The 27,950-nt window shown below is 40.5% G+C and overlaps 1 protein-coding gene and 1 long non-coding RNA gene across 2 annotated transcripts; one reads left to right on the forward strand and one right to left on the reverse strand.

The window, feature by feature from the left end:
- Nucleotides 1-245: 245 nt before the first annotated feature.
- Nucleotides 246-18,626, reverse strand: LOC309703063 (protein mono-ADP-ribosyltransferase PARP14-like; the record flags this gene model as incomplete). The annotated part of the gene is made up of 14 exons (XM_082527767.1): nt 246-887; nt 3,479-3,659; nt 4,569-4,705; nt 6,531-7,151; nt 7,264-7,440; nt 7,525-7,701; nt 7,786-7,848; nt 11,194-11,340; nt 11,508-11,562; nt 11,649-11,873; nt 12,123-12,359; nt 12,444-13,958; nt 17,123-17,247; nt 18,611-18,626. The coding sequence occupies 14 exons, from the start codon at nt 18,624-18,626 to the stop codon at nt 601-603; spliced, it is 3,963 nt and encodes a 1,320-aa protein (XP_082383893.1). The 3' UTR covers nt 246-600.
- Nucleotides 18,627-20,366: 1,740 nt separating this feature from the next.
- On the forward strand, nt 20,367-24,924 carry LOC309692771. Its single transcript, XR_014272445.1, has 2 exons — nt 20,367-21,558; nt 24,617-24,924. It is a non-coding gene; the product is annotated as an uncharacterized lncRNA (long non-coding RNA).
- The last annotated feature ends 3,026 nt before the right edge of the window (nt 24,925-27,950 follow it).

Here is a 27,950-nt window from a genome sequence, read left to right on the forward strand (position 1 = left end):
TATCATCCTTTGGAGCTATTATCTCATCACTCATGTGTTTAACGCTCATTTTACCACAGTTAACATTTTAAACTACTATACCAGATGGTTTGCTATGTTCAGCAGTTACCTGATTATGAACTGAACAAGTTTGCATATGTGTTTGCTTAATTTGATCACAATTTAATTAAATATCACAGTTTCTTTTTAAATGTTGATCACCCACGTCCTCTAATTTTTCCTTTTTCAAGAATGGACCACACAGTAAATCTTTATTAGGGTTATGTGCCATGTTCTCAGATTAATTAGGTGTGATTCAAAGTGCTTTACACTTGGCAAAGTGAAGATGTAAGGTGCAAATTTTTGCCAAATAAAAATTTTAAACGGCATGATTGCGTAATATGTTTCCAGTGTTTATGTACATATATTTCTACTTCAGTAGCAGGTCAATAATTAAGCATAAAATCAGACAGAATTCAATACTTAAGAAATAAACTCGGAATTTCATTAAATATAATTGTTTGTAATGTGAAATGTACATATATAAGTTTTATAATTTTCTTTTTGTATTTTTCAGACACCATCATTTGTCAACAGTGGAAAAAAACTTTTCCTTTACTCTCACTTGAATGTGATGAGGTAGTCAGGGTACGCTTGGTTGTCATGAAACACAACATACATGCTGGGGTTATCTATTCTGTCTACCACACTGTCATAGCGGTCGTGAGGCTGCTGGGGGTCTCGAGGTGGAGGCACCATCATATCACTTTGGCCCAGAGTGTAGACGCCTGTGAGGACTCGGGCGACGAACATTAACTGAGAACCATCAGCAGCTGGCTTGGAGTAGGTGGGGTGGGCTGAGTAGCTGGCTTTTACAGCAAAGTAGGTCCCACGACCGTATGAAGTTGCTGAGGGTAGGAAGAAAAAAAGAAAGTTAACAATAGGTGATCCTCTTTAAACTGTAGTGACTTGCAGCATCAATCACATGATACCGCTCAGCCTCCTGGCAGTAGATCTTTAGGTGTCACAAATACCCTGGAAGTACAAGCTGTAGAACACAGAATTACTAGTTCACTATACTGTTAATTTCATATCTTTCACCAGGTGTTTAGACCACATTGTTGACTGTAACTGACATGTTTTATTAGTGCATGCAGGAACATAAAATATCTGTTCAACCCGATAAGGAATCAAATGCTGTTATTGTACTAGGCCTGAAAACACCTTCACAGTCACATAAAACACCAGTTTTTATGTGTCCCAAAGCCACAAATGCTTACTAATGTTTAAACAAACACAACCCCCCCCCCCCCCCCCCCCCAAAAAAAAAAAATCCCTGCCTTCCATGCCATCCTTGAAACATCAGTGTCACCAGAGGTGAAAATAATTTATTCAGCCTTAATATATGAATGCTCTCATACTCACAGTGTATTCTTACCTGCATTGTCCTGACAGTATACAGGACCTCATACAGGACCAAATAGTGTAATACTTGATGGGCTGTTACTTGTCAAAGGTCTATTTAAGACTCTCATCATTTGTAATTAATAACAAATACTGTAATAAACAAATAAATCTATTCACCATTAGAATCAGTTTTGTGAAGCGTGGAACATCAGACAACAAGATTTTTAATAGAGACGCCTATGGTATCTATTTGACAATCCTATGTCGCCTTGTTTTGTGTTATGGTGTTCACGAAGTCGGTTGCTCATGTCAAACAACGCTTGCCCGGTGGGCAAATACAGTAAAAAAAAACTATTAATACAAAGTGGGGTTTTTTTTCATGTGCCACTTCATAAGGTAAAAAAACTGATCAAGCTAAGTCTCATACAGGATGTTATTATTTATTTAACAAAAACTAAACCAAAATGCAGAAGCAGTGAATAACAAAACTAAGTACAAGCTATGACTCAATACCTTAATAATTAAACCATCATAAGCAGCAATGACTTTAAGTAGTCATTCCCTGTGTCACTTTATCTAGCTCTAACATTGTTATGGAGAAATTTCGTCCCGCTCTTCTTTACTCTTGCTTCACTTCATCGAGGTTTGCAGGAATTCATTTATGCACAGCTCTCTTAAGGTCCCACCACATCATTTAAGCAAGGACACTGGGCCATTGCAGCATTTGCAGCCATTCTGTTGTAGATTTTCTGCTGTGCTTGGGATCACTGTCTTACTGCATGATCTATATTGGATATGCTTTAGCTGTCAGACAGATAATGTCACATTAGACTCTTTAGAACAGAGGCGCTCATGGTTTACTCAATGACTGCAATGTGCCCAGGTCTTGTGGTTGCAACAGTTGACACACACCTGAATACTCTAGAACAGCGGTCCCCAACCTTTTTTGTGTCATGGACTGGTTTATAACCGACAATATTTTGTGTGTCGGTCCGTGAAATACAACAAAATAAAACCAGTACTGGTACCCCCCCAAAAAAGAAGATTTATTCATAACACAAGGGAAAAGAGCCAGGGAAACCAAGTTAATGATAAAAAAGATAAAAAATTAACGATAAAAACGATTGCCAAAACTTCTGTTTTTATAAAAATACTTTATAAAGGGGTCACTTTGGCTTTCATACACTGCTTCCTCCTTTTGGCTTAATTTTTGTTAAATGAATAATGAAACTTAATATACCTTATATATCTTCCTGTCATCTGAGGTTTTTATTTACTTAATTTCAAGACTGCTAATGACAAGGTTACTTTTATTATGCTCTGATAACTAAAACCTTTTAATGTAAAGACAATGTTTTTTCTTTCAACATTTAATTGTAACTCTACTTGTTTACTTTAACTGCCATAAATGTAAATTATTTCAATGTGTTTAATTTATTGTGTTTATGTATGTTTTCTATTTCCTTTATTTATTGTTGTTTCTTTTGGGGTAGGTACTATGTTACTTTCTGTGTTGCGCATAGGCTCCTTTAAGAGACGCAAAGGGAAGTTAAGAAAGCATGTGCAAAGAAGCTAAGTTGTAAGTTAAATAAGTCACAAAAAAGATTAAATAATCTGTTTCAAAGTGAAGCGAAGTGTTGAAAGAAGAGGTGAAAGAAGTTGGGGAGTGTTTTTTTGTTAAGCATTGTTTAATTCCCCCATGGTTACATGCAGCCAGCGAGGTACAGTAACTGTGTTTTGTTTATCGCATATTTGTTAACTTTGATTTAAATGTTTATTTGTAATATTTATGCCTGGTCATTCTTTACGGTTATGTAATGACAGTTTGACTGTGGATTTTATGGTGGTTTGGAGGAGAAGTGTGACGGAAGAATAAATCCATCTGTGAATGAAGAACCATGGTGTTGTGTATTACCTGGAGGGAGTGATATTTAGTGTTTTGCAAATATTTGTGCAATTGTAAGAAGACTCCGGTGTTGACTTTGGTTAGAACATGGTTTTGGCACTGACAGATTGCATGTGGTACTTTCCAAAAGCTTAAGAGATAAATGCTGGCATGTTCTGTAGTTGTGGATTATAAAAAGACCATCACCATTTTGCCCAGCAAAGCGCCTGTTGAATCCAGTTTTCATTATGGAGTCGCAATTGTCCTGGGTCGTCCCGTGGTACAGAAGTTTCTCCCCTGCTCCTCCCTCCTGTGCATTCTTATCAGAAATGAGCTTCTTCTGTGCTTCATAGGCGCGACGCAGGTGAACGCTCTGCAAACGCTCAATCTGACGACAGAGAAGAAGGACAAAGGATCAACAAGCTGCCAAACAAGGTAGTCAAGGATATTAATTACATCTGAGGGGTCGTTTTATGCTTATATATTCTCTGGGACATAAAATGAGGCGTGCATCTCAGGTATGAGAAGCGTCTGTGTTATCAACAGCAATCAATTAATTACTTTAATACTGCAAATTATGTCGTCATCAATTCAGTGGACTTCAGCGATATGGTGGACTGAAACTAAAATCCTCCTAAAATCCCAAATGAATGAATAAATAAATACAATTGAATTAAATAAATCATATCTTTTAAATGGGGAAATTAGTTTGTTTATAAAATGTGACATTGACTGATTTCTTGTAACTTGAAATTATATTATGATGTTTTACTCTTCCATTTTATATGTACATTAATTATTTAAATATAATTTATTTATTAATAAATGAAGTTTTAGCATCTCTGTATGTGGAAGTGAAGCACTGGAACAGGCTGAGTGAGGAACTGAAACAAAGTCCCAGCATGACCACTCTGACCGGTCGTTCTCACCCACTATTTACACAGACAGTGTGTATATACATGTACGGGTGTGCGCATGTATGTTCATGTATATTTGTGTCAGTATCTGTTTATATGTACATATATCTGTAAATATGTATATCTCAACAAACTGTGAGGAAGAATTTATGATAGGATACGTCATAAACATGAAGCAATAATAAATAAATAATGGGGAATTACTGTGAATAATATACATAAATATTAAAGCAAGTTAAAACAGAAATATCTGTGTTCCACTTCACAGTTGCATAATATTTCATTAATAACATTTAAGAAAAATAAAGTAGTGATGAAGCAGCATGCGTATAATAAGACAGGTAATATAAGTAGAAACTGATGCAGGGAGAGCAACACACCTTCATCACAGTTTTGGTGACAGTTCGTTTGAAGGCCTCCTTCACTGTCTGGTACTCTGGAGAAGAAGACTCCAGGGGAATGACCTTCATACTTTCACTGGCAGCCATGCTGTCCCAGTACAGAGGGAAAGTAAAGTCTAAAAGAGACAAGCATATATAGCATACAAACGAGAAGACACAGAAAGAGCCTATGCTGAGATTTATTTTTTGCTATTTACTACAAATCTTGCAGTAAATACCAATCAACAAACAACAAATCAAAAAATCTATATTTTCATGGGATGGTCTGTGAATAAAACCAAAATGAAACATGTAATAGGGCCTGTCTGACAATAACATAACACTGCTTCTAAGTTAGACATTTAAACATGAAATAACAGGGCAATATGATCCTCAGTTATCTGCTGATGTGGGATTTTTATATTTCTTGTTTAAAAATGAACTGTTTATGCTTACTTTCATAATGACTTTTGCAACCTTCTTTACTTCAAACTGTTTTTTATCACTCATACACGTAGTGTCTTGACGGAGGGTTGTGGGTTGCGTTTCACACGCCCCTGTTTCATACCCCCACATACATCTGCCGGGTACTGGACAATTCTTGGGCGCCTGGAGCTCAGGAACTTGAGCTTTTTTGCTCGCACCACAGTGGCTGGCCTCTAGCAGGGTCGGTTACCTATTGCCAATAGTACTCTGGGACTCTCAGGGCTCTAGAGTGTGACCAGTTTGGTTGCATATGCACCTTAGTTTTTCCATGGTGTGACTAAAAAAAATCCTAGGTCGCACCGGTGTGACCAGCCGTTCAGTACAAAAAAAATAAAAAGTGTCCGCAATTCCGAAAGTCTCCGTGTGGTCAACAACAGACACACATTATGCCCATATTGTGGTCTAAATCAATCAGAGATAACCGGGCGGGACCTCTGTGATTGGCCGTGGTCCAGATATTCCTGTAGTCCTTTGCGTGTATGCGTTTGAAAGTGCAGGTGAATAGAGGTGAGTAGCTTGAAGGGATAAAATGACTTCCGACAAGAAAGCCTCATTTCTGCTGTTTAATAGTGAAGAAATTTTAACTTTTTAAAATTATGCCAAATTGTGAAACCCTTAGATTATGCCAAAGCACTTTAAGCACAAGCACTTTTTCAGTAACTTATCTTTCTTGTAGAAATGTGCACCAAATAAAGAACTTTGTGTTGACAAGATTATTTACAAATCAATACTGTCTGTATGGACAGCAAGTAAAAAAAAAGTGAACATGTAAAATGGTAAATGGCCTGTATTTATATAGCGCTTTAATAGTCCCTAAGGACCCCAAAGCGCTTTACATATCCAGTCATCCACCCATTCACACACTCGTGATGGCAAGCTACATTGTAGCCACAGCCACCCTGGGGCGCACTGACAGAGGCGAGGCTGCCGGACACTGGCGCCACCGGGCCCTCTGACCACCACCAGCAGGCAACGGGTGAAGTGTCTTGCCGAAGGACACAACGACCGAGACTGTCCAAGCCAGGGCTCGAACCAGCAACCTTCCGATTACAAGGCGAACTCCCAACTCTTGAGCCACAATCGCCCCTAACTGTGGGGTTAAATGATGTGGTTGAAAAATTTGGGTGCGCTTAACTTTTGTGCTGGTGGACCTAAGAAAAAAAGTTAGGCGCACCAGTGCAACTGAGGCAAAAAGTTAATCTAGAGCACTGCATTTATGTACCTGTGCATTTGCAAATTTCTGTGTACCAGCTGTTGTATGTTTGTTTTTCTTACAGGTACAGTAGTTTGCTATACATTATTCATTTCTATTTCTACACTGTCCTTTCATTAAATCTTGATTTCATTTCATGGAAATCTCTTTAATAAATCATTAAATCAAAATCTTAACAATTGTTTGTTTTAACTTTATATTGCTCTCAAGCATCAAACTCTAGTATCAGTCAGGCTCTTTACACAACACTGAGATCTTCTCACCTGTCAGATTCTCAAGTCGCTTTAGCTTCATCGCCTGTCTGTTCAGTTGCTGTGTGGCCACCATCATCTGTAGATTAACCTCCCATACGAGTCCCTGTGCATCTGTTATTCCTTCTGTTAATTCGTTGTTTTCCAGTTGGTGATTGGCTGTTCTGGGAAGTCTTTCCCAGTTTCCGTTATGTGCCAGGATGCACCAAACAACTCGATGGTACAATTCCTCCTCCTCCCTCACTCTCACCTCATTAGCAAGACCCATTAATTGACACTGATTCATTTTCTGCATCACCCGGGTGACCCCGCCTTTTAGCCCGCTCACTGTTAGGGCGCCAGACTGATCTGTTTGCATGAATAGACCTTCAGACTCCACCAGCTCCTTCAGCTCCATCATGTCGTCCTGGTCGAGGAGTTCCAGTTCCTCCTTTGAGAAGGTGTTACTGGAGCATTGTGTGTGATATTGATGCTTCAGCTTTTCCATGGCATCGTCAACGTCTTTTTTGGAAAGACCCAGGAACGTGAAGACAGACTGCTGACTTGTAGAGCTGATATGGAGACTGCTGAGGTATGCACTCACAGAAAGAGGAGGCTGTTGTTGCTGTACTTGAACTGGAAGTACTGGAAGTACTAGAACAAATCAGGAAAAGTTTTCAGTAAAATATTTTGAATCAGTTTTTATTTTAAAATTCATTACACTAAATAACTACACAAAATGTCAGTTTGTGAATATTTCTGTCACCTCTGTTGATGACAGCTGGGGAATACATCTGCATCGCTTCCTCTTTAAAAGTCAAGAAGACATCAATCTTAATCAGGACGAGACGGATGTTGGTGAGGCTGGTCATGATTGATGCAGATGACTTGATCCCTCGAAGAATGGCTCCTGCCACAATCGCAGGATTCAACCCTCCAGCTCCTGTTAAAACACCACTTGCATTTAGGTGTATGTGTGTGTTTCACAACAAACAGAATAAATAGAAATGCTGAACAAGATACTTACCAGCACACATGGCAGGAATTGCCACTGAGTTGTATTTATGAATTTCACAATAACGCATGATACCACACACAAGTTGTTCAATGAGGACCTCATCCTGTTTCCCATGCACGTGTAAAATAGTTTTACATGGGAAGTTTCCAGACTGGGTCTCGAAAATTTGTCCTCGATTCACTTTTGCTGCACAGAAAGTGACAGAGGATGGATGAGTGAGAGTCAGATAAGTAAGATGAGAAGGTAAGTAGCAGCTTCTCTTTTTCTCACCTGCTTTCAGTTTAGCTTCCACCTCTGGTCCAGCTACAGTTAAGATGTCTTTGCATACTCCATCTGTAGATGACGAAAAATAAGAAAATATATATTAAAGGTCTTACAATCTGTCAATAAAGGCAAGTTTGTGAAGCTGTGCTATATGCTAATCTTGTTCTAATTTTAGCATGCTAACACAGCTAATCAGCACCAGGACTGACTGGTGATGATGGTGGTTATTGACCTTTACATAACTATTGCCATCCATTTTTTTAGTAACATGCCGACTTTTGCTACTGTAAAGTTTAGGGCAAGTTGCACAGTTGGTTAACAAATAGATTTCGATTTGTTAGCATATAATAAAAATCACAAAAGCCAACCTTTTAGTAGCAGGAAAGGAAAAGTTAGGACTCCAAAAAGTCTAAGATAATCTTATTAAAATGAATATGTAGTGCCTATTGGTTAAATACTGATATATTTATATATTTAATAATTGTATTTAATTAGTAAGCACAACTTTGGATCAACAGTAGACAGCAACAACAATAAGACACTTGATGCCACAGTATTATTTTATGTTCCCTTTTGTGGCACAGTTGAATACTTGCAGTGTAGTATCAGACATTCTACCCATTTAATTTCTTAGTCTTGCTTCCTGCTTACAGTTACTCATCAACCCAATTTCCCCAAATCAATCCACATACATTTATGAGAATTGGTATTCTAAGGTATGTAAAAGGTTAATCCTTGCCAAACATGCTTGGCTAGAAATCAAACGATACTCACGCCGAGTACACACTACAGGCAGCATACCTGTTCACCTTTGTTCCCTGCCGGACTGTCACTGAGTCACTTATTTTTTTTACTGTTTGATAATCTCAGTCCTGATTGCTTTCCAGCACCTGTGCCTCAGAGTTTTGCATTTTGTCATCCACTAAGCCTGTTCCTGCTGAATATGCCTAATATGCACTATGGGCTTTAAAATGTGGGCCGTCAGAGGCCTGTGGCCAAAGTTGGAGACCTATTTGACAAGGACACCCTACTATGTTTTAATGGCTTGACACAGAAATTTGGCATTCCAACCAAACATTTCTTCAAATCAGAAGCTTCATATCAAAAACTCAAAAATCCCTAACATTGCCCACTCTAAACTCATTAGAGGACATAGCAATAAACCATCAGCTGAAGAAAGGTTTAATATCCCGTTTTTACAGCAACCTCAGAGATGGCTCTCAAACATCCTCAGAAAAAGAAAGACTCACATGGTGTCAAGACTTAGAGTGTAGAATAACTACAGAGGAATGGCAAAAAGCCTGCTTGAAAGCCCAAACACAATCTATAAACACCCAATTTAAACTAATCCAGTATAAATGGCTAATGAGAACATATATCACCCCAACATTATTAAACAAATTTGACCCCAAAACTCTGGACAAATGTGTTAAATGTGGGAAAAAAGGCACACTGATGCATTGCCTGTGGGAATGCTCAGAAATCCAAAAGTTTTGGAAAGAAGTTTTAGATGTAATTGCTCATATTACAAGTGTCAAGCTGGACCTATCTCCTAAACTATGCATCCTAGGAATTTTCCCCGCTGAAATTCGGGGATTGTGGTTTTTTTTAACCACAATCTTCTGCCTGTTACAGGCGAAATATAGCATAGCCAAATCATGGAGATCCATTAGTAGACCACACTTGAGAACTTGGTTGTCGACACTGTCAAAATCCCTTGCTTTGGAGAAACTTACGTCTATGATAAAGGGTAAACATGCTTCCTTTAAAAAAATGTGGGGAAAGTTTTTGTTATTTTTGTGAGGAGATGATCGATAGTGAACAGAAATGACTATATCCATTTAACCTGTATGGGAGAAGTAGTGTTGCAGCTGTTAAAGAGAACCTGGGGGGCCTGCGAGTGCTGGGCCTGTTCAATAGAAGGACAGGAGAAGAGATGTGAAATTAAATGGACTGGAACTGAAGAGGACACAGCTTATCATTGCAACCGTTAGGTCGGATGCCTCTCTAACTAACTTGACACCCTTGGACTAAACTTAAGACCGAAGCCCTGGAATAATGCACTTAAACCTAATGTCTCACTGTGTTATACCTGTTTTTTTCTGGAGCACTGTCTGTTAACCCTTGATTTTTTTTTTATTTTTTTTATTTTTTTATTTTTTGGGGGGGGGGGGGGGGGGTTTGTTTGTTTTTTTTTTTTTTTTGGGGGGGGGGGGTTGTTTTGCTTTGTTTTACTTATCTATATATATATATATTTTCTGTAATAATATCTGAATGATCTACATGGGAGAGTATGTATAACTATATCTATGTGTTTCCCCAACACTGTTCATACACGATGTACATACATTACTATTATACACTCAAATTTTTTTTATTAATTTCCTCCTCTATTTTATGTAAACTCTCTCTTCCTGTTGGTTAAAATGTTGTTGGAAAAGCAATAAATAAAAAATAAATCTTTGAGAAAAAAAAAGCACTATGATTTCACATATATAGTTTCACACATATAATATGTACCTGCTGGGATGATGACATTTTTTATATAATTTGGATCATTTCTTTATCTTGTCAAGGTCTGTGTCATTGTTGTAAATTGTTTAAGATGTAGATTATTTATGTTATGTTATTTTATGTAGTTAAAGTTATGGTGCTTTTATTTTGAAAGTCAAGCTTGTTTACAAGTCTCGCTTTTTCCTTTCTGGAAGTCGGGGAAACACCTGTAAGTGTGGAGCAAGAATGAGCCTGTAATGTTCTTTATTGAAAGTCACATTAAGTACAATGAACTTTAACTACACGCTTAAAAGGAAACCTCTGAAGAATGGTGACTAATTCATTTTTTGCAGCCAACAAGGTATTATTGGTCTATTTTGTTTTGTTGTACAGTGTTATTTTAGGCGCTGTGTCTTACGTTGAGTCTTTATGTTGTTAATGCTGTGTAGTTTTCACGGTGGCTTTGGAGAGCAGTCTTCAAATAAACCAGTGACAGAAAACCAATTGCGTTGGTCTGTGCTTCGAGGGAATTATATAATATGTGAAACTATAACCATGATCAGTACTAGATCCCAAATACAAAAAGTTATCTAGTTTTGCTGGCCCATGTGCATTAGAAAGTAGTGGCATAATTACTTATGCTGCTGGACCATGACTATCTATTGTATTTTTGCTGAGTATATATAATTATATGGTTTTTAGCTAATATACGTGACCTACTGATAATGCTAGATGAAAACTTTGATCTTCAAAGATTATTTTCATATGGCTATCCCCATTTCTGTGCAGATATTAATGAACAGCTGTCTGCCTTTGCCATCCGTAAAGAGCTATGCTACCATTGTGGATAAAAATAATTTTACAGATGCAACTGGGTTGTCCTGCTCACTACATCTTCTTGTCTTTCCCAGTTTCACCTACCAAGGTCAAAACTTTTGAAGTTGGTTGTGTTCACCACAGCATCTGTAGTCTCATTAGTGATGTCACCAAACACCACGTGTAGTTTAACCGCGCTTCCCACTGTCATGATGATGTCATCTAGGTCGCTGGTGAGGGACCTGAAGATTGCTGAGAGGAAGAAGACCACACATTAGCTATTGTTTGATATATTTAATCTGATGACTGAGGGTACTAATGAAGATGGTAAAATATGGGACTGGCTTAATGAATGTTTTTATCTGCTCACTATGCATTAATGTCACATAATGAAGACAGTATGAGTAGTGCTAGTTTACCTTGGCCTCCCTGGTTCATATTTAAGCTGAGCTGTTTGTAGACATCGTGGTAGCACTGTAGATAAAAACACAGAATAACATGATAGATAATTGATTCCTGCATGTTACAGATCAGATCAGGACATATCAACTGACACTGACCTCCTCAGAATCAGGGTAACCAGGTTTAATGACAATGTGGATGTTTGTAAGAGATCCAGAGGATGCAGATAATCCAAACTGGTGAATGACGTCAGTCAACACTTGAATGGCTTCTCTCAGCGGGTATTTTAAAATAACACCTGGCCCAATGATTGGAATGGCCACTGAACCAAAATTCTGCCGTACACAAAGCTTCAGACACTTTTTTAGACCGTTACCAAGAGCCTGCAAATCAAAATTTACATATTTTTAAACAATGCTTTCAAACTTAACTCTTGTATTGCACACTGCAACAGAGCACGGAAAACTGTGGGATCCACAAAAAAGTTCAGTTTGGTTGCATAAATCTTCCTTTGCAGTTATCTGGTTTGTGCATTAATATTTTGGCATTAATTTAGTATTTTATTATCTTTAATTATCTTTTCTTTTGTGTTTTCCATCACCAGAAGTGTTAATGAAAGTCCTTAATTTTACCTGAACGCTCTTTCCTCTTACTCCGTCCCAAGGCAAGCACTCAATGAAGAAAATCCTGGAGCAGCCCAGAGATGGAGGTGCATCAACCAGCTGAACATCACCAGGGGCGAGGGCACAACTGGCTAAGACTGAATCAAACTTTAACTTTAATATATTCCCAGCTTTGGCCAACAAACTGTTGCCAATATTTGTCGAAGTCAGCTGTTTGTTGAGCATGGGGACCACCAGAACATCCACCTGCAGAAATAATATTGAATAACATGAATGTTGATATTTTATTTTGGGATTATGGGAACTAGAATTGAATGGAAATAATCAAACCTGTTCATTTTCTAAACTGCTGAGTTTGATCTTCAGGTTTGTTCTGTTGATTGCAGAGTTTCCAACTGTGCTGTACATGCTGCTGCTGTAGCTGAGAGATCTAGGTGTATCACTGAGTCTGCTGGTGTTTCGTGGTCTTTGCACGTTTGGGATGGCTGCAGTTTGCTTATCTCGGATAATGACGTGACAGGAACCCTCTATCAGCTCTTTAGTCACTTTACCCTCTTCCTGGAAGTACTGCTGAGCCCCTGGTCCATCTAGAGTCAAAGTGTCTACTACAACACTGTCTAGAGTTGATGTTAGGGCCTCCTTGACCTCCTGAACATGACATCGAGGACCAGACACCAACACACAAGGATTTGGAAAATGTGAGGCTTGTAAGGTCACCTTGGTCTGCTTCATGCCAATCAAGTCTAAGATTTTATTAAAACAGTCGACCATTTCAGGATGAAGCAGATTGATGTTTTCTTGAGTTGAAACTTGATTCAACTGGAAGTCATGAAGAACTTCATTGAGCTTGGCCACATTTTCACTGTAGCCCACCAGTTGGACGTTGGTTGTTGAGGTTCCACTGGCGCCTGGCATGTAGCTGATGTCCACTCTGAACTCTCTACTGTTTGCCTCGTTTTTGGCTTTCATCAGAATTTCTTTCAACCTGTTGAGATCTATTGCACCCTGCAGCTGTACAGTGGTCACTTTAAAGTCTCTCATTACTGCTGCCTCGGCCTCATTCAGAGCATCAGAGGACAAACTGGACAGAACCAGATCTGCACCCACCTCAAAGAAAACAGGGTTTCTGAGGCTCTGCTGGAAGCGAGTTTGGTATTTTGGGATGGCATCACTGGTCTTCATGAAGGTTAGCAGAGCTGTAGGGAACTTAACGCTCTTCTCCTTTACGTTCTTAATCAGTTCAACCAGTTTTGCAGCTCCTGACTGCACCTCTTTGTCAGGGCCCTCCAAAGTGATCATGGCACTACCTCTGATGATTGTAACCTCTGGACAATTAGCACGCATTTCTCGATTGAACTCTTCTTCTATGAGCTTGAACTTCTTCTCCACAATTGGCACTTCCTTTTTGGTGGGTAGGCTTTTTTCCAGAATTGCAATCTTCTCCTTCATGCCATCAACCTCTCCTACAACCACAGCATAGCCACTCTCTGTGTAAACTTTGATATCATCTGTCTTAAAGGCCGAATCCTGCAGTACCATTTTCATCTGTTTTGGCTCAAGCACATGATAGCAGAGGTAGGTCTCGGTGAGCTGGACAAAGACCTGATCCACGTGATACTCCCATTTCTCTGCAGGACCACCAAAACCTCCTCCTGGACCCTTGTCAACCTCCCCTCTAACCAAAACCTCCTCTTCATCAAAATTTAGCTCCACTGTGCAGCCGATTGAAGACAGTTGTTTTTCCAAAAATTTGTATGCTTTACAGTTGTCTCTCAGGAAAAACATCAGGAAAACATCTATCCTGAAAGTCTTCTCAAGACCTTTTATGTTTGGGTTTCTAGAGATCTGAAAGAAGGAAAGAAATCAAACAAATTTGTCAGTTGATGCTTAAAGATGGGCTACTTATTGTAAACAATTTACCACATAGGGTTGGGCAGTAAGTCAAAAATGAATCATATTCTTCATCCATTATGTACTATCTCTGCTATGTCCAGTATATGTCCAGTCTGTGGCATGCATGACCCCCTTCATGGAGGAAACATAAAACACTGCCAAATATAATTACCATTTCCATTGCTTGGACATATATGTGGCTATAGTAAAGACAACATCAAACAAAAAGAAGACAACTATGGGAAAATACCAAAACTATCTCAGTTTTAGTGGTTCAGTATATTTACAGCACAAACCTAGTTTTTGTATGCTTGCCTTACAATCATAATCATTCATTATTCGAACCTGAGGAAAATGTTTAATTAATCACAATTTTGATTTAACGTCCAACCGTACAGCCCTAGCTCCACAACGTCCAACACTCAAACACCATTTTAATCAGCAACTCTTAAGAGAAAAAAGACATGTCTTAGTATTTGTTTCTTAACCCTTTAAAGCTGGTCGGAGCGGGCACACTCCGTTTTGCATAGCTATTTTTAAATCCCCGTAGCGCTGCAACCAAGTAAGCTAGCGCAATAATTTTTTTGTATATGAAGCCGGAGGAGTTGTACTTACATCTTATGCCATCAGCTTGTCCTAGGTCACAGTTTCCTTCCACATATAGCTTTGCAAAAACTGCATAAAAAGCACTTGCAGCAAGTTGATTTATTTTTGTTTTTCCTGCAGTATATAAAATTTGGTGTATTTCAAAAATAAAACTATGAAGACACTTAAAATAAATTTCCTGTGGTGGGAAACTATTTTGTGCAACTTTTTTGTATTTACAGTTTTGAGGGATAAGCCTCTTATATTTTTCTAACTAGAAATATATGTTAAAAAAACAAAACAAAAATGTGTAGTTTATTGCACTTTTTTGCAAATTATGTAATTACTATGCACTTAATGCATACATATTATTAACATTTGGGTTGTATTGATGTATAGAAACTTGAAATGCTCCCAGAAATGGCACTACAGCATGTAAAAATATAATATAAGCTCTGGCGGACTTGGTTCTATAGTAGGTCTTAAAGGGTTAAATAAACCAGTTCTAAAAAAAAGTTGTTGAGCATTTGCCACTGTGGAATTAAAGAAATTATTTTGTGGCTACAATATATTCTGCATCATTAATGATATAATCTATAGTATTGATACTGCATTAAGATGTTTATTAAAACCTGCTGACTTTATATTAACCTTTTTATTACAGGTACAGCTAAGACCATTTTATACACATTGCATTTTGTGCTCAGTAAAGAGTTAAAGCTCAGTCAATTAAAAGTCTCAAGCTTTGTTTGGCACAAATGTCCAGGCAATCTATTGTGTAGGTGACTTAAGAGCAACAGAAGGTTAAAACTGCATACACACTTACAAAACACATATAGTACATATAATCTAGAAACAGGCTTGAGTGAAGGCCTGAATGTATTCAGCTTCTTGTTACAACCTGTGGCATTTGAGTTTACTTAGTAACAGGTGACAGAAGATGGGTCAACAGGAGGACAAGTCCACGGGGACCTCCAGGGCCTGAAATCATCGCCATATTTCGGAAAAGAACTTCTGTGTCTGACCGTAGCTCTAAAAATCATCTCATTGTCTGTACAAGATACAAATGATGTTCTTAGAAATACAAAAATATGTTATACAATGCAAGAGGGGGTGTCAAACCCTGATGATATATAAACCATTCTCTGTGTATTTTTGGGCAGAAGACATATGCTGATGTGATGCTGTGTACTTCTTCCCGCATGTAAAGTGTAAAGTGTGCGTGTTAGTCCCCATAGGGAAATAGTTCCTCTGCATTTAACCCATTCACCCAGTGAAGCAGTGGGCAGCCGCCAGTGCAGCGCCCGGGGAGCAGTGTGTAGGGACGGTACCTTGCTCAGCGGTACCTCAGGGTAGCCGTTCAGTGGAGTTGAACCCCCGACCTTCCGATCATGGGGCCACCACTCTACCTACTGAGCTATCCCTGCAAAACTATGTGTGTTCTTAATAAACTCTTCATCTGATTGCACTCTACTGGGGCCTCCATTGGTTTGTTTTTGTGCCACTTGTCGAATTCGGGACAGATTCATACAGTCCTATGTTGATAAAAACACATTAAATTAATATCTGTTTATATGTTTTTGTTTTTGATTGTTATATCTGACTCTGACACTGTGTTAGAACAGAAATATACTACAACCCTGTTTCTAAAACGGACAGGATATTGTGCACAATGTAACTGAAAGTAGAATGCAATGACTGGTGATAATTTAAAACACAATATTATTTCACTTGTGTGCTAACGGGATGCAGTGTCAATGGATTCCACAAAGAATTTAATATTTTGTTGTATTTCAGATATATATATCTACTGGGATTTTCCCACACAACCATCTCCAGGGATTACAGAGAATGGAATGAAAAAGAGAAAATATCCAATTCTCTGCATGAAAACGTCTTCTTGATGTCAGAGGTCAGAGGATGGCCAGACTGCTTTGACTTGATAGGAAGGAAACAGTAACTCAAATAACATCACAACATTATAATAAAAAATTAACTGCAAAGATTTAAAGCAGCACTGAAGTCTTCCCTGTTACTCTCAAGGTGTACCTAATAAAGTGTCCAGTGAGAGTGTTACCATCTGGCCTTTTATGACCTATGTGTTTTGTTTTGTTTTTAAAAAACAGTATATTTGATGATATGGAAGTGGAGTATCATACATGGCATTGGTTACTTGCTTGTCTACAAAGGCTTTAATACTAAATATTATATCTGTATCTGCACAGTGTGCCATGATGTATTTTTCAGGTAATGTGTTCTTATTTAAACAATGCTGAACATGTATTTTACACTCTGTATTAACAGCGAGACTCAGAAGTGAAAGAAGCCTGAGAACTGTCAGTCACTGAAAACACTGAGGCACAATGAAATGAAAACTATAACAAAGAAATTGTTTTTGTCAATATTGTCCTCAGCTGTCCAACTTCCCCTGGAGGCTAACTCACTCCTCTTAAACTGATTTGTCCACATTATTCTGGCGCTCAGTTTTTACTGTAACCAAAAGTCATGTTTGAAAGTGCAGTAAACTGTACCAGTGATTGGCTTGTCGAGGGCTGGTCAGAGGTCTGTGGTGAACTTGTCCGGCTCACGGTCAGCCGCACTTCTCCACTCGGAAGAGTGATGGTGTGAAACTTCCTCTGCAAAACTCTGTCTTGATCTGGAAAACATCCATAAACAGAGTCACTGTACACCCTGATGGTACTTTGGACTCCGTGTATCGTGCCCACCCCAAGATCCTATATGTATGTGTAATGAGAGTGTGAGTAATGTGAATGTCTAAGTTGTGGGATAAAATTGAGGCAGAGGCAGCCAGAAGGGGACGGGGGGGGGGGGGGGGGGGGGGGGGGTAGCCTCCTCTGCACCCTGGTGACATACCCCTACTCCAAGGCCCTGCATGTGTGGGTGGTTGTGGTGGAGCGGGAAGAGGGAGGCAGCTGGAGATGGGGAGGGAAGGAAGGGAGGGGCAAGTGACCCCTCCCTGGGGCCAGCTCCCCCGCTGACCCCAGTAGGCACCCCCATACTCCGCGACCCGCCAGGGAAAGGGGGCCCAGGCCCATCCAGACCGGGCCCAGTGCAGCAGCGCCGCCTGGCCCCACAGAGCCCGGGACAGTCCACCCAACCCCACCGCAGAGAAAACTGCACCCACCCCACCATCCACTCATCTTCCAGACTACATAAGACAATAAACACCCAGGCTGAGATCTTCCTCCACCTCTCCTGTATCTCCCCCTCCTGCAGAGGGAGCTCCTGAGGAGAGGAAAGCTCCTGCAAGATGTGACAATCTCCCCCACCAGTTGAAGAGCCCCCCAGGTGGCTCGACGCACCGGCGGCACCCTGCTCCAGGGCTGGGCCCCCATGCACCCACCCGCCCACAACCCCGGCAACACACCAACCAGGACCCAAGCCCCCGAGGCCCGGTCCGGGTCCCAGCCCAGAGACAGAGCGCCCCCAGAACCTCACGCCCATCCCGGACCCACCCAGGGGCAGCCAGGCTACCAGGTCAGTAACCCACGTCCGTCAGCACAGACCCTCCCCTAGCCCCGCTGCACGCAGCCGCGAGGAAACAGTCACCTGAGAGCCAACAGAGCCCCTAACCGGACATGACCGCTACCCCGGGTTGAGCCCCCCAAGGAAGATGCCTCCGGGGAACCCCCCGACGCCCTAAGCCTGTCCCTACCCCCACACCAATCACAACAGTGAAGGCGGGACCAAACTATGACCCCCCACCCCCACTAGGTGATGGAGCTGATCAAAGGAGCCCAGAGCAATTGATCTGATGTGGTGGCAGAGGCTGTATCAAGACTAATGTAATCTAATAGATAATTTCTATATTGGTTAGAATTAAGATTATTTTTATTTTTCCAGTTCATGAGGACTGTTTTCTTGGCTATGCATAGGGCAGTGAAAACCATATGGGCGATATTCTTTTCTGAAGTGACATTATCTAAGCTGCCAAGTACCCTTTTGCACCAGAGGTAGTACTGTGAAATCACTGCTCAATCATAATGTTAAACTTCTACCTTCATCTGCTTGCATGGTTGCATTGCTCCAATTGTGACTTGGGGTGTTTTCACACCTGCGCCGTTTAATCTATTTAAGCAAGCAAGCAAGCAAGCAATTTATTTATATAGCGCTTTCAGATCAGCCACGAGCTGAACACAAAGTGCTGTACACTTGACATGCCAAACATGATACATTGAGCATGTTAAAAAAAATGAGAAAAATAGTAATAATAATATAAGATAAGTAATATATATATAAACACATTTAAAACAATAAAATCAGCACATTAGATTAAAACAATAAAATCAGGGTCAGACTGTGTCATAAGCCAAAGAGTAAAAATGAGTTTTAAGACGTGTTTTAAAAGTGGACAGTGAAGGGGCCTCTCTAATGTGCTGGGAAAGATTGTTCCACAGATTAGGAGCAGCAATAGAGAAGGCCCTGTCCCCTCTGAGCTTCCTCTTGGACCTGGGTACCTCCAGGAGCAGCTTGTCAGCTGACCTGAGAGACCTGGGGGGTGAGTAAGGATGCAGAAGCTCAGAGAGGTAAGTTGGGGCAAGACCATTTAAACATTTAAACACAAACATGAGAATTTTAAAGTGAACTCTAAGATATACAGGCAGCCAATGGAGTGAAGCCAGGACGGGAGTTATGTGCTCTCTTTTATGAGTTCTGGTTAAAAGTCGTGCAGCAGAATTTTGGACCAGCTGCAGACGAGAGAGAAGATGCTGACTAACTCCACAATATAGTGCATTACAGTAATCTAAACGACATGAAATAAAAGCATGGATTACCGTTTCAAGATGCGGCTGAGATAAAATAGGTCTTATCTTTGCCAAGCGCCTTAGATGATAAAAACTGGACTTGACAGTACCCCTAATTTGACTATCTAATTTAAAATCACTGTCCATCTTAAAACCCAGGTTTGTAACAACAGATTTAAAATACTCTGCCAGGGGTCCCAAATCAATAGCAGAGGGTTCACAAGGTCCACTAGGACCAAACAGAATGACCTCAGTTTTGCTGGAATTGCATCTTAGAAAGTTTAGGGACATCCAAGATTTAATGTCTTCTAGACATGCTAAAAGTGGCTTAATAGAGAAGGCATCGTTCTGCTTCAGAGGCAGATAGATCTGACAGTCGTCAGCATAGCAGTGGAAGGATATTCCATGCCTTCTGAGGATGGTTCCTGTTGTGATATTTTGATACCATAGTAGCATTTACAGGATATTGTTTTATTGTGATATTATACAGAAAAGAGTTACTCAATAAGGCCCATCTACTAGTTGTTTTTCTCTTTCTCTGTGACCCAAGAATTAAGGTGTAAGACTCACAAGCTGGTCCCCCAAGGTCGAAAACACCACAGAGATGAGACCACTTCCTTACTCCCATCCTCCCTTTTTCTTTATCTCCTGGAAAAGGCTCGTTAAAGGCTAGGTGGTTTGTTTCAGAATTCACTAATGAAAGAACTCTGTATTTTATGTCTAGGAGTGTATTTTGCTGGGATGATCATAAATTATAGCTGAACTGATAAACTACACAAGGGATACTTTGCTCAGAAGGCAGGAAGACGTTTCCTTATTTAGTCTGTACCGGTTTGAACTGGGAAAGCTGACACACGAACCTTTTTTCCTCTATATAAACTGCTGTGTATCAAATAAACCTTTGAGTTGATTTGGGAAGGCAACCTGAAGCAGTCTGTGTTTCCTTGTTCTCCCAAGTGGGATGGCTGACAGAAGGTAAATACACGTCTTTCATATTTATATAAAGACCGTATTATACCTCTCTCAGTGATCGATCCATAAAAAAAACGGGATATGCTGACGAAGTTTCACTTAGTGATCCAGAGAGATACACTGACGACTTCCTCAGTCCCCGAATAAAGTAAATTAACCCTTGTGTGGTGTTGGTGGACCCGCTAGAGTTGTGGCTTTCCAAATTAACACTATCAAACAATTTTATGTTAAATTACTATGAATTAATGTGCTTCTCGTTTTTCTTTTATATAAAATGTTATAAATAAATCAGTTATAATCAAGTGGAAAGACACAACACATTTATAAGTAAAAAAAATAATAATAATAATAATAATTAATTGTTTAATTTTTCTTTTAAAAAAAACAAAAAACAAAAAACAAAAAACAAAAAAACACGGGTCTCAAGGGTTAAAAGCAGTAAATTAAAAGCAGAAAGACACAGGGAGTTGCCTGTTGTTAAGCGAGAAGTTGCTCGTTAAGTGAGAGTTGCTCACCCAAACAAAATTGCTAGCAATAAATTTAAAGTGACCTCAGCTGTGCCGCAGCGAAAATACTAACCTAAATCCTCCTAGCGTGTAAACCCCTCTGGAAATCACTGAACATGGGTCAGAATAATTCAAAGACCACAGACAGGTCCGATAAAAAATCTAAAGTACCTGTAAAACCAAAAATTAATAAAATACAAAATAAAGTCTCAAATAACGGCTCAGTACAACTCCCATTTCCGGTTACGTGTAACCTACGTCCGCGAATCGGTGAAGACGTCCATGATCACGTATCCAGAACATGCGGAAGTGCTTATGTGACTGACTTTGTTTACAACTTACGGACTGTAAGTACAATGCATTCTAATTTATTTCCGGAGCCCTATCCCGAACGATTATCGCCAGAAAACAGGTCAGTAAAACTGAAGGCCAGTGCAGATACTACCACGAAAGCTAAAAGTGTTAAGATAAAGTTGAATTTTGATGTAGAAGGCTCAGAGGAAAGTGAGAAACTAATGTATGCAGGATTACCCGCTCCAGCACAGCAAGGAAGTTTCAGAGGACGGAAAGATAAAAGTAGAGATGTGTGTTTTTGCTGTGGAATGGTAGGACACTGGTCCAGAGAATGTCGCTTTGCAGCCACCAACAGGGCACACGCGCCTCGACCACAGAACGCAGTACAAGTTCCTGCCACTAGGCGTCAGCGGAGCTCTTCCAGACAAGGTAACTGGCAACAAAGGGAAGCATGCAATAATGGCCCCACAGGTGCAAATTTAGCTCAGTTTTCCAGCAGCCGCAGACACCCAAAGCAAAAATGAATTTGTGTATTTAATTTAACATAAAGGGTGAAATGTTTGCTGACACTGATAACAGCTTATGTTTTCTCTGCCCTATGTACCGACATGACTCTGTGTCAGCTGGACCCTCAGCAGAGAATGAACTCAACATCCTTTTTGTCCGGTACTCTATGTCACACACTGTGCCAAAAAAAAAAACGTGTACAGACGCCACTAACAGGTAATCCCATGACTGGGAGCCACACTTTTGTTTCTCTCACACTGTTCAACAACATGATAACTGCTCACACAAGTGAAGGTCAAACAGTGATTTTGTTACATAACTCAGACATAGGTTACGAAATATGTCGTCACATAGATCTAACCTACCCTATCCACTGTACTATTTCTGCAGTTACATTGCCAGCTGAATACCAGAATATGACATTGTGGTCAAAAAGTGAGAATGATATATGATTTATTGACTTTATCACGTACACCTATTAAAACACAACAAGCCAGTATATGTCAAGCAACATCCCATTTCTGCCGAAAAAGCTGCAGCCCTAGATGTCATGATAGGAGATTTATTGACTACAGGAGCAATAAAGCCCACACTCCTGTCAATCCTGTGCCAAAGCCTAACAAACCTGGCGTATGGCGTTTCATACAAGACTTAAGGCAAATTAATGCAGTCAACATTCCTCTGCCACCTCTCGTTTCAGATGTTCACAGCATATTGACATGCATTGCATACACACTTTACCGTGGTGGATTTCAGTACCTGTGCATGAAGACACACAGCCGTTATTTGCATTCACACATAGAAATAAGCAGTACACTTGGACTCGTTTGCCCCAAGGCATGATAGACAGCTCTGCTGCTTTCTCAATGGTGCTTCACTCCTCCAGGGCTGCACCCTGATCCACATGTGGATGACCTCCCCTCTGTGCTGAAAGTGAAAAACTATGTCAAACTGCTACACACATGCTTCTCCAGCACCTCCAAAAGACTGGCCACAAAGCATCAGCAAAGAAAATGCAGTACTGTCAGACTTCTGTTCAATATTTGGGATTCACACTGTCTCACGGAAAACGTTCCATGACTGCAGACAGGGTCAAAGCTGTGACCTCCGTCCCTCGTCCCACTACACAGAAGGAAATGTTGTCCTTCCTGGGCATGGTGAACTATTGCAGACAGTGGATACCAGACTGTTCTTTTCATGACCACATTCTGCGTGACTGTTGTAAAAAAGACAAGCCTCCTCGAATACTGTGGTCCACAGAAATGACTGCCTCTTTCAATGCATTACAGGGAGTGCTGACCTCCGCCACTCAAAGGTGCTGCCTGAATTGTTCAGGAATGCCGGCCTGCCTGAGGGCAGTAGCAGCTTGCTCTATCATGATAAGGGACTGCGAGAAGCTCACACTCTCACATGACACTATTCTACACACCAATCACCAGGTCACGACCATTCTAGCAAACATAACTACACAACATATGCAAATCTCACTATAAAAGCGAGCAGCACACCTGATTCGCCAGCACATTTATTGATCCTATGCTGTGTTCTTGTGACCGACAGGATGGCTCAGACAGGCTTGATGATCATGACTGCATGACACGTATACAGGAATCCACAGCACCACGTCCAGATTTAGAGCAAACACCTATCCCAGACTCAGCCACGGTTTATGTGGACGGGTCCTGTTCAAGGCCGAGTGACAACTCATTTCTTTGTGGCTATTCAGTGGTAACAGTGCCTGACATCATACTAGAGGCTCACTCATTACCATTTCACTCAGCACAAAAAGCAGAGCTCATGGCTTTAATACGCGCCTGTGAGCTACATTTGGATAAGCATGTGACAATTTACGCAGACAGCCGCTATGCATTTGGCGTTGTGCATGACTTTGGCACATTGTGGAGACAGAGAGGATTTAGATCTGCTGATGGAAAATAAATTGCTAAATTGTGATTTTGTTCAAAGACTTTTTCAGGCTATACAGCTGCCATCGGCCGTTGCAGTTGTAAAAACGAAAGGACACAGTACAGCTGACACAGACGAAGCAACAGGTAATGCCTTAGCAGACGTGACAGCCAAGGCTGCAGCTGCATCACAGCTCCCACCTCCGCAGGAAGTATTATCTGTGCCCCTACAGCTGCCACTTGTTACACTCCCAGACTATTTAGACACAAATGTTGATTTAAAATTTATACAAGAGCAAGCCTCTGCATGTGATTACACCTATTGGGAGAATAATGACTGTACCTTAGATGACAGAGATGGCCTATACAAAATCTTAAGGGTTTGATTGCCCTCCCATATTCCCTGATGCCAGTCCTTGCCCGACATTTTCACTGTGTGAGTCATGTCGGACAAAGAGGGGTAATAGGGGCAATAAAATCAAGATTTGTAATTGAGAAAACATCACATGCAGTAAAAAGCATATTAGCAACCTGTCTAACATGTGCACGAACTAATGTAGGTAGCTCAAAAGCAAAACATCAGCATTTACCACAACCAGATTTTCCATTTCATACATTACAAATTGATTTTACACACATGCCAGCGCAAGGAAGCATCAAGTACTTACTGGTAATAGTGGATCAATTTAGTAAATGAGTAGAAGCTTATCCAACCTCAAAAGAAACTGCAGAAGTAGTCTGTCAAAAGTTGAGCAATGAAATAATACCCAGATTCGGAATACCTCACCAGATTAACAGTGATAGAGGATCTTCATTTACATCAGAAGTAATTCAAAAGTGTGCTAAAACTTTAATGACCTGGGTCAAATTACTTACTCAAGTCCTCTGTGAGATTGGAATGACTCCATCTGCAGTAACCAAATTATCTCCATTTGAAATAAGACTATTTCCAACACCATGGTCAGCTTCCAGAGGGGCACCGCTAGTAGAAGGTGATGTATATTGCATTGTCCACTGATGTTCACAACCTGGTAGAAACACTGAATAATAACTATCAGAAAGTTTGTCTCTCTCAGCCTTTCCCCTCCACAGTTCCACCAGTGGAGACAAGGAGATGCATGTTGGAGAAGCCACTAAAACCAAGGACACTCTGGGAGGCCGCGCGTGTTCCAGCCCCAGACTGTACTGGCAGTGACGAAGAACCAGCATCCTCACAGACGGACAACCTCAGTGGATTCATGCCAGCAGGGTTAAGACCAGCCCAATCGGACCATCTCAGGCGTCGGATCAAGCAGACGACATCTCCGGCGAGCCAGCGCCCGGAACCAGAGCAAATAAACACACGGGTAGATGACATCTCAGGCGAGCCAGCGCCCGGATCCAATGTACATACACACGCAATCACTGATTAACACACAACGTCTGAAAGAACAACAACAAGGTACTCAAACATCCAGCAGGAACAGAAAGCCAAAAGTACCACATGATGTCTAACCTGATAAAGCTAGACTCATTCCATCCTGATCATGGAGAAAATGAAATGCCCATTGTCATCATACGACGCTTATTCTCTGTCTCTCGAACCTGGGACCAGGCCAGAAGACGACTGAAGAACTGTTTTTCTTATATATTTAGGTTATTTATCATATCTATCGCATTAACCTTAGGATTTCTCTTTGCTATTTTGTATTGTAAACTGCAACCATGTTCACATTTCTGCAGGTCATATTTTGCTGACTATACCTCATGCTCCATTTTGCAAGACACCTACTTAATGCACTCCTCACGTTCCCTAAAATCAGTAAATAGCAACATAGACGCCACTAATAAACCATTTTATGCACCCTCTAGAACAGGAGCTAACGCCTGGTATGAAAATGCCAGAACAGCCGCTCGTGATTTAGGAAACAGTAACTGTTATGTCTGTTCAAAGGCTAATCCAGAACAGGTAATAGTAGGATACCCCATATCCGGTTTCCCCCTCACTGAGGGACTAGAGAAAATCGGCGGAGATAATGCTCTCTTTAAAGACACTTTACAGTTGACTCTGAGCCCTCTCGACTGCCTACTTAGACACACACACACACCAACTAACCCTGAGACTCCATTGGGCGAATTATTGAAGTTATCTAATGACACCGCAGGGACCTGCGCCCCAATGAAACGCCCTAAGAATAGGTTAAAGCCCTCACTGCCCTTAGGACAGATCCCTCTCCATTTTAATACTAGTATGATATGTCTGCGCAGACTAAAGTTAACTAGCCCAGACACACACATAGATTATACAAAGGATAACTATACATTCTTCTCTGACTCCCCAGGTGCACGCTGTAATGAGACATGGCTAGCTGTCTCTGTGGCTGAAGTTTTATCATATCTGGAGGAACACACACACAGTTCAAGTTCGAGCAGAGAATCGATCATTGTTCCCCCAGAGGGTGTCTTAAATGATACTGACTGGGGGGAGTTAGTTAAATCACACATGGTCACGCGCCTGACCAGACCAATCCCACATGCTTATTGGTTGTGCAATAATACCCTTAGATTAGCTTTACCTGTTAATTGGACCGGTACCTGTGGTTTAGTAACCGTTGATGTATGCTGTACTTTCATTCCCAATAATACCGCTCCTAACGGTTCATTCACACAAGCTATGAATAAACTTGAAGCATTGCAGATAGAACTAATTGCCAATACAAGTCACGGTCAGTGGCTACATAAGTGGCTACAGGACACGTTTGGAAGATGGAAGGAACTAATTGTAGCCTTTGTAACCGTTGCAGCATGTTTTTGATGATTATTGTCTGTTGTGTGGTATCCTGTGTACGTTCAATGATAACCCGTATAGCTACTAGTACAGCTACTTCAATGTATTTGCAATTGGCACAAATTGACCCAGATTATGTGTCAGATGTCATCAATGATGATCCTGATGTATGTATTGAGCATTAGATTGTAAATTACTCGATTGTCTAAGAAAAGAATGACGTTTTCTTCTCTTTCTTTTCTTCTTTTTAAAATTTTGATATTAAGCTTCCTCGAAGGACTAGTTACATTTATGATTTGTTTCACATTTATGATTTGTCTTTATATTATGTTATTACATTCTGTCTTTATACTATGTTATCATTTCATGATAAAAGGAGAGAACTGTTGTGATATTTTGATACCATAGTAGCATTTACAGGATATTGTTTTATTGTGATATTATACAGAAAAGAGTTACTCAATAAGGCCCATCTACTAGTTGTTTTTCTCTTTCTCTGTGACCCAAGAATTAAGGTGTAAGACTCACAAGCTGGTCCCCCAAGGTCGAAAACACCACAGAGATGAGACCACTTCCTTACTCCCATCCTCCCTTTTTCTTTATCTCCTGGAAAAGGCTCGTTAAAGGCTAGGTGGTTTGTTTCAGAATTCACTAATGAAAGAACTCTGTATTTTATGTCTAGGAGTGTATTTTGCTGGGATGATCATAAATTATAGCTGAACTGATAAACTACACAAGGGATACTTTGCTCAGAAGGCAGGAAGACGTTTCCTTATTTAGTCTGTACCGGTTTGAACTGGGAAAGCTGACACACGAACCTTTTTTCCTCTATATAAACTGCTGTGTATCAAATAAACCTTTGAGTTGATTTGGGAAGGCAACCTGAAGCAGTCTGTGTTTCCTTGTTCTCCCAAGCTGCTCCCGGCGCTGTAACTAACCCAGCTGAACGGCATACCTGAGTGTTACTTTAAATAATTAGGAATCTTAGAAGGAAAGGACAGAACTCTGCTTATCGCTCACGCCACGGAGGAAACCCGGGACGGCAATTTCCTTCAGTTCCCAGGGGCTGTAAATATAATGAAAAAAGCAGAGGCCCTAAAATTGAGCCCTGCGGGACCCCAGACTGAAAAGTGGCAGAGGAAGACTCATACCCTAAAAAGTTAACACTAAAAGTTCTGTCGCAAAGATAAGACCTAAACCATTTCAAAGCAGTACCACGAATGCCTGCAAGATGGTGCAAGCGAGACAGTAAAATGTTGTGATCTACAGTGTCAAAGGCAGCTGTTAGGTCAAGGAGGACAAGAACAACATGATTGCCAGAGTCACAGGAAAGGAGGATATCATTAAAAACCTTTAAGAGTGCTGACTCCGTGCTATGCAAGTTTTTAAAACCTGATTGAAAGACCTCCAGGATACCATTCTCATTTAAAAAATCCATCAATTGGCAATGTAAAATTTTCTCTAAGATTTTAGACATAAAAGACAACTTGGAGATAGGTCTGCAGTTAGCCAATACAGTGTGGTCCAGGGCAGGTTTCTTAAGCAAGGGTTGTACTACCGCATGCTTAAAATTAGCAGGGACTACACCAGATATTAAACTGCTGTTTATAACACTAAGAACAGCCTGGCCTATGCTAGGAAAA

The sequence above is a fragment of the Aulonocara stuartgranti genome, assembly GCF_965226115.1.
Source record: "Aulonocara stuartgranti genome assembly, chromosome: 3".
In the NCBI taxonomy this organism is placed as follows: Eukaryota; Metazoa; Chordata; class Actinopteri; order Cichliformes; family Cichlidae; genus Aulonocara; species Aulonocara stuartgranti.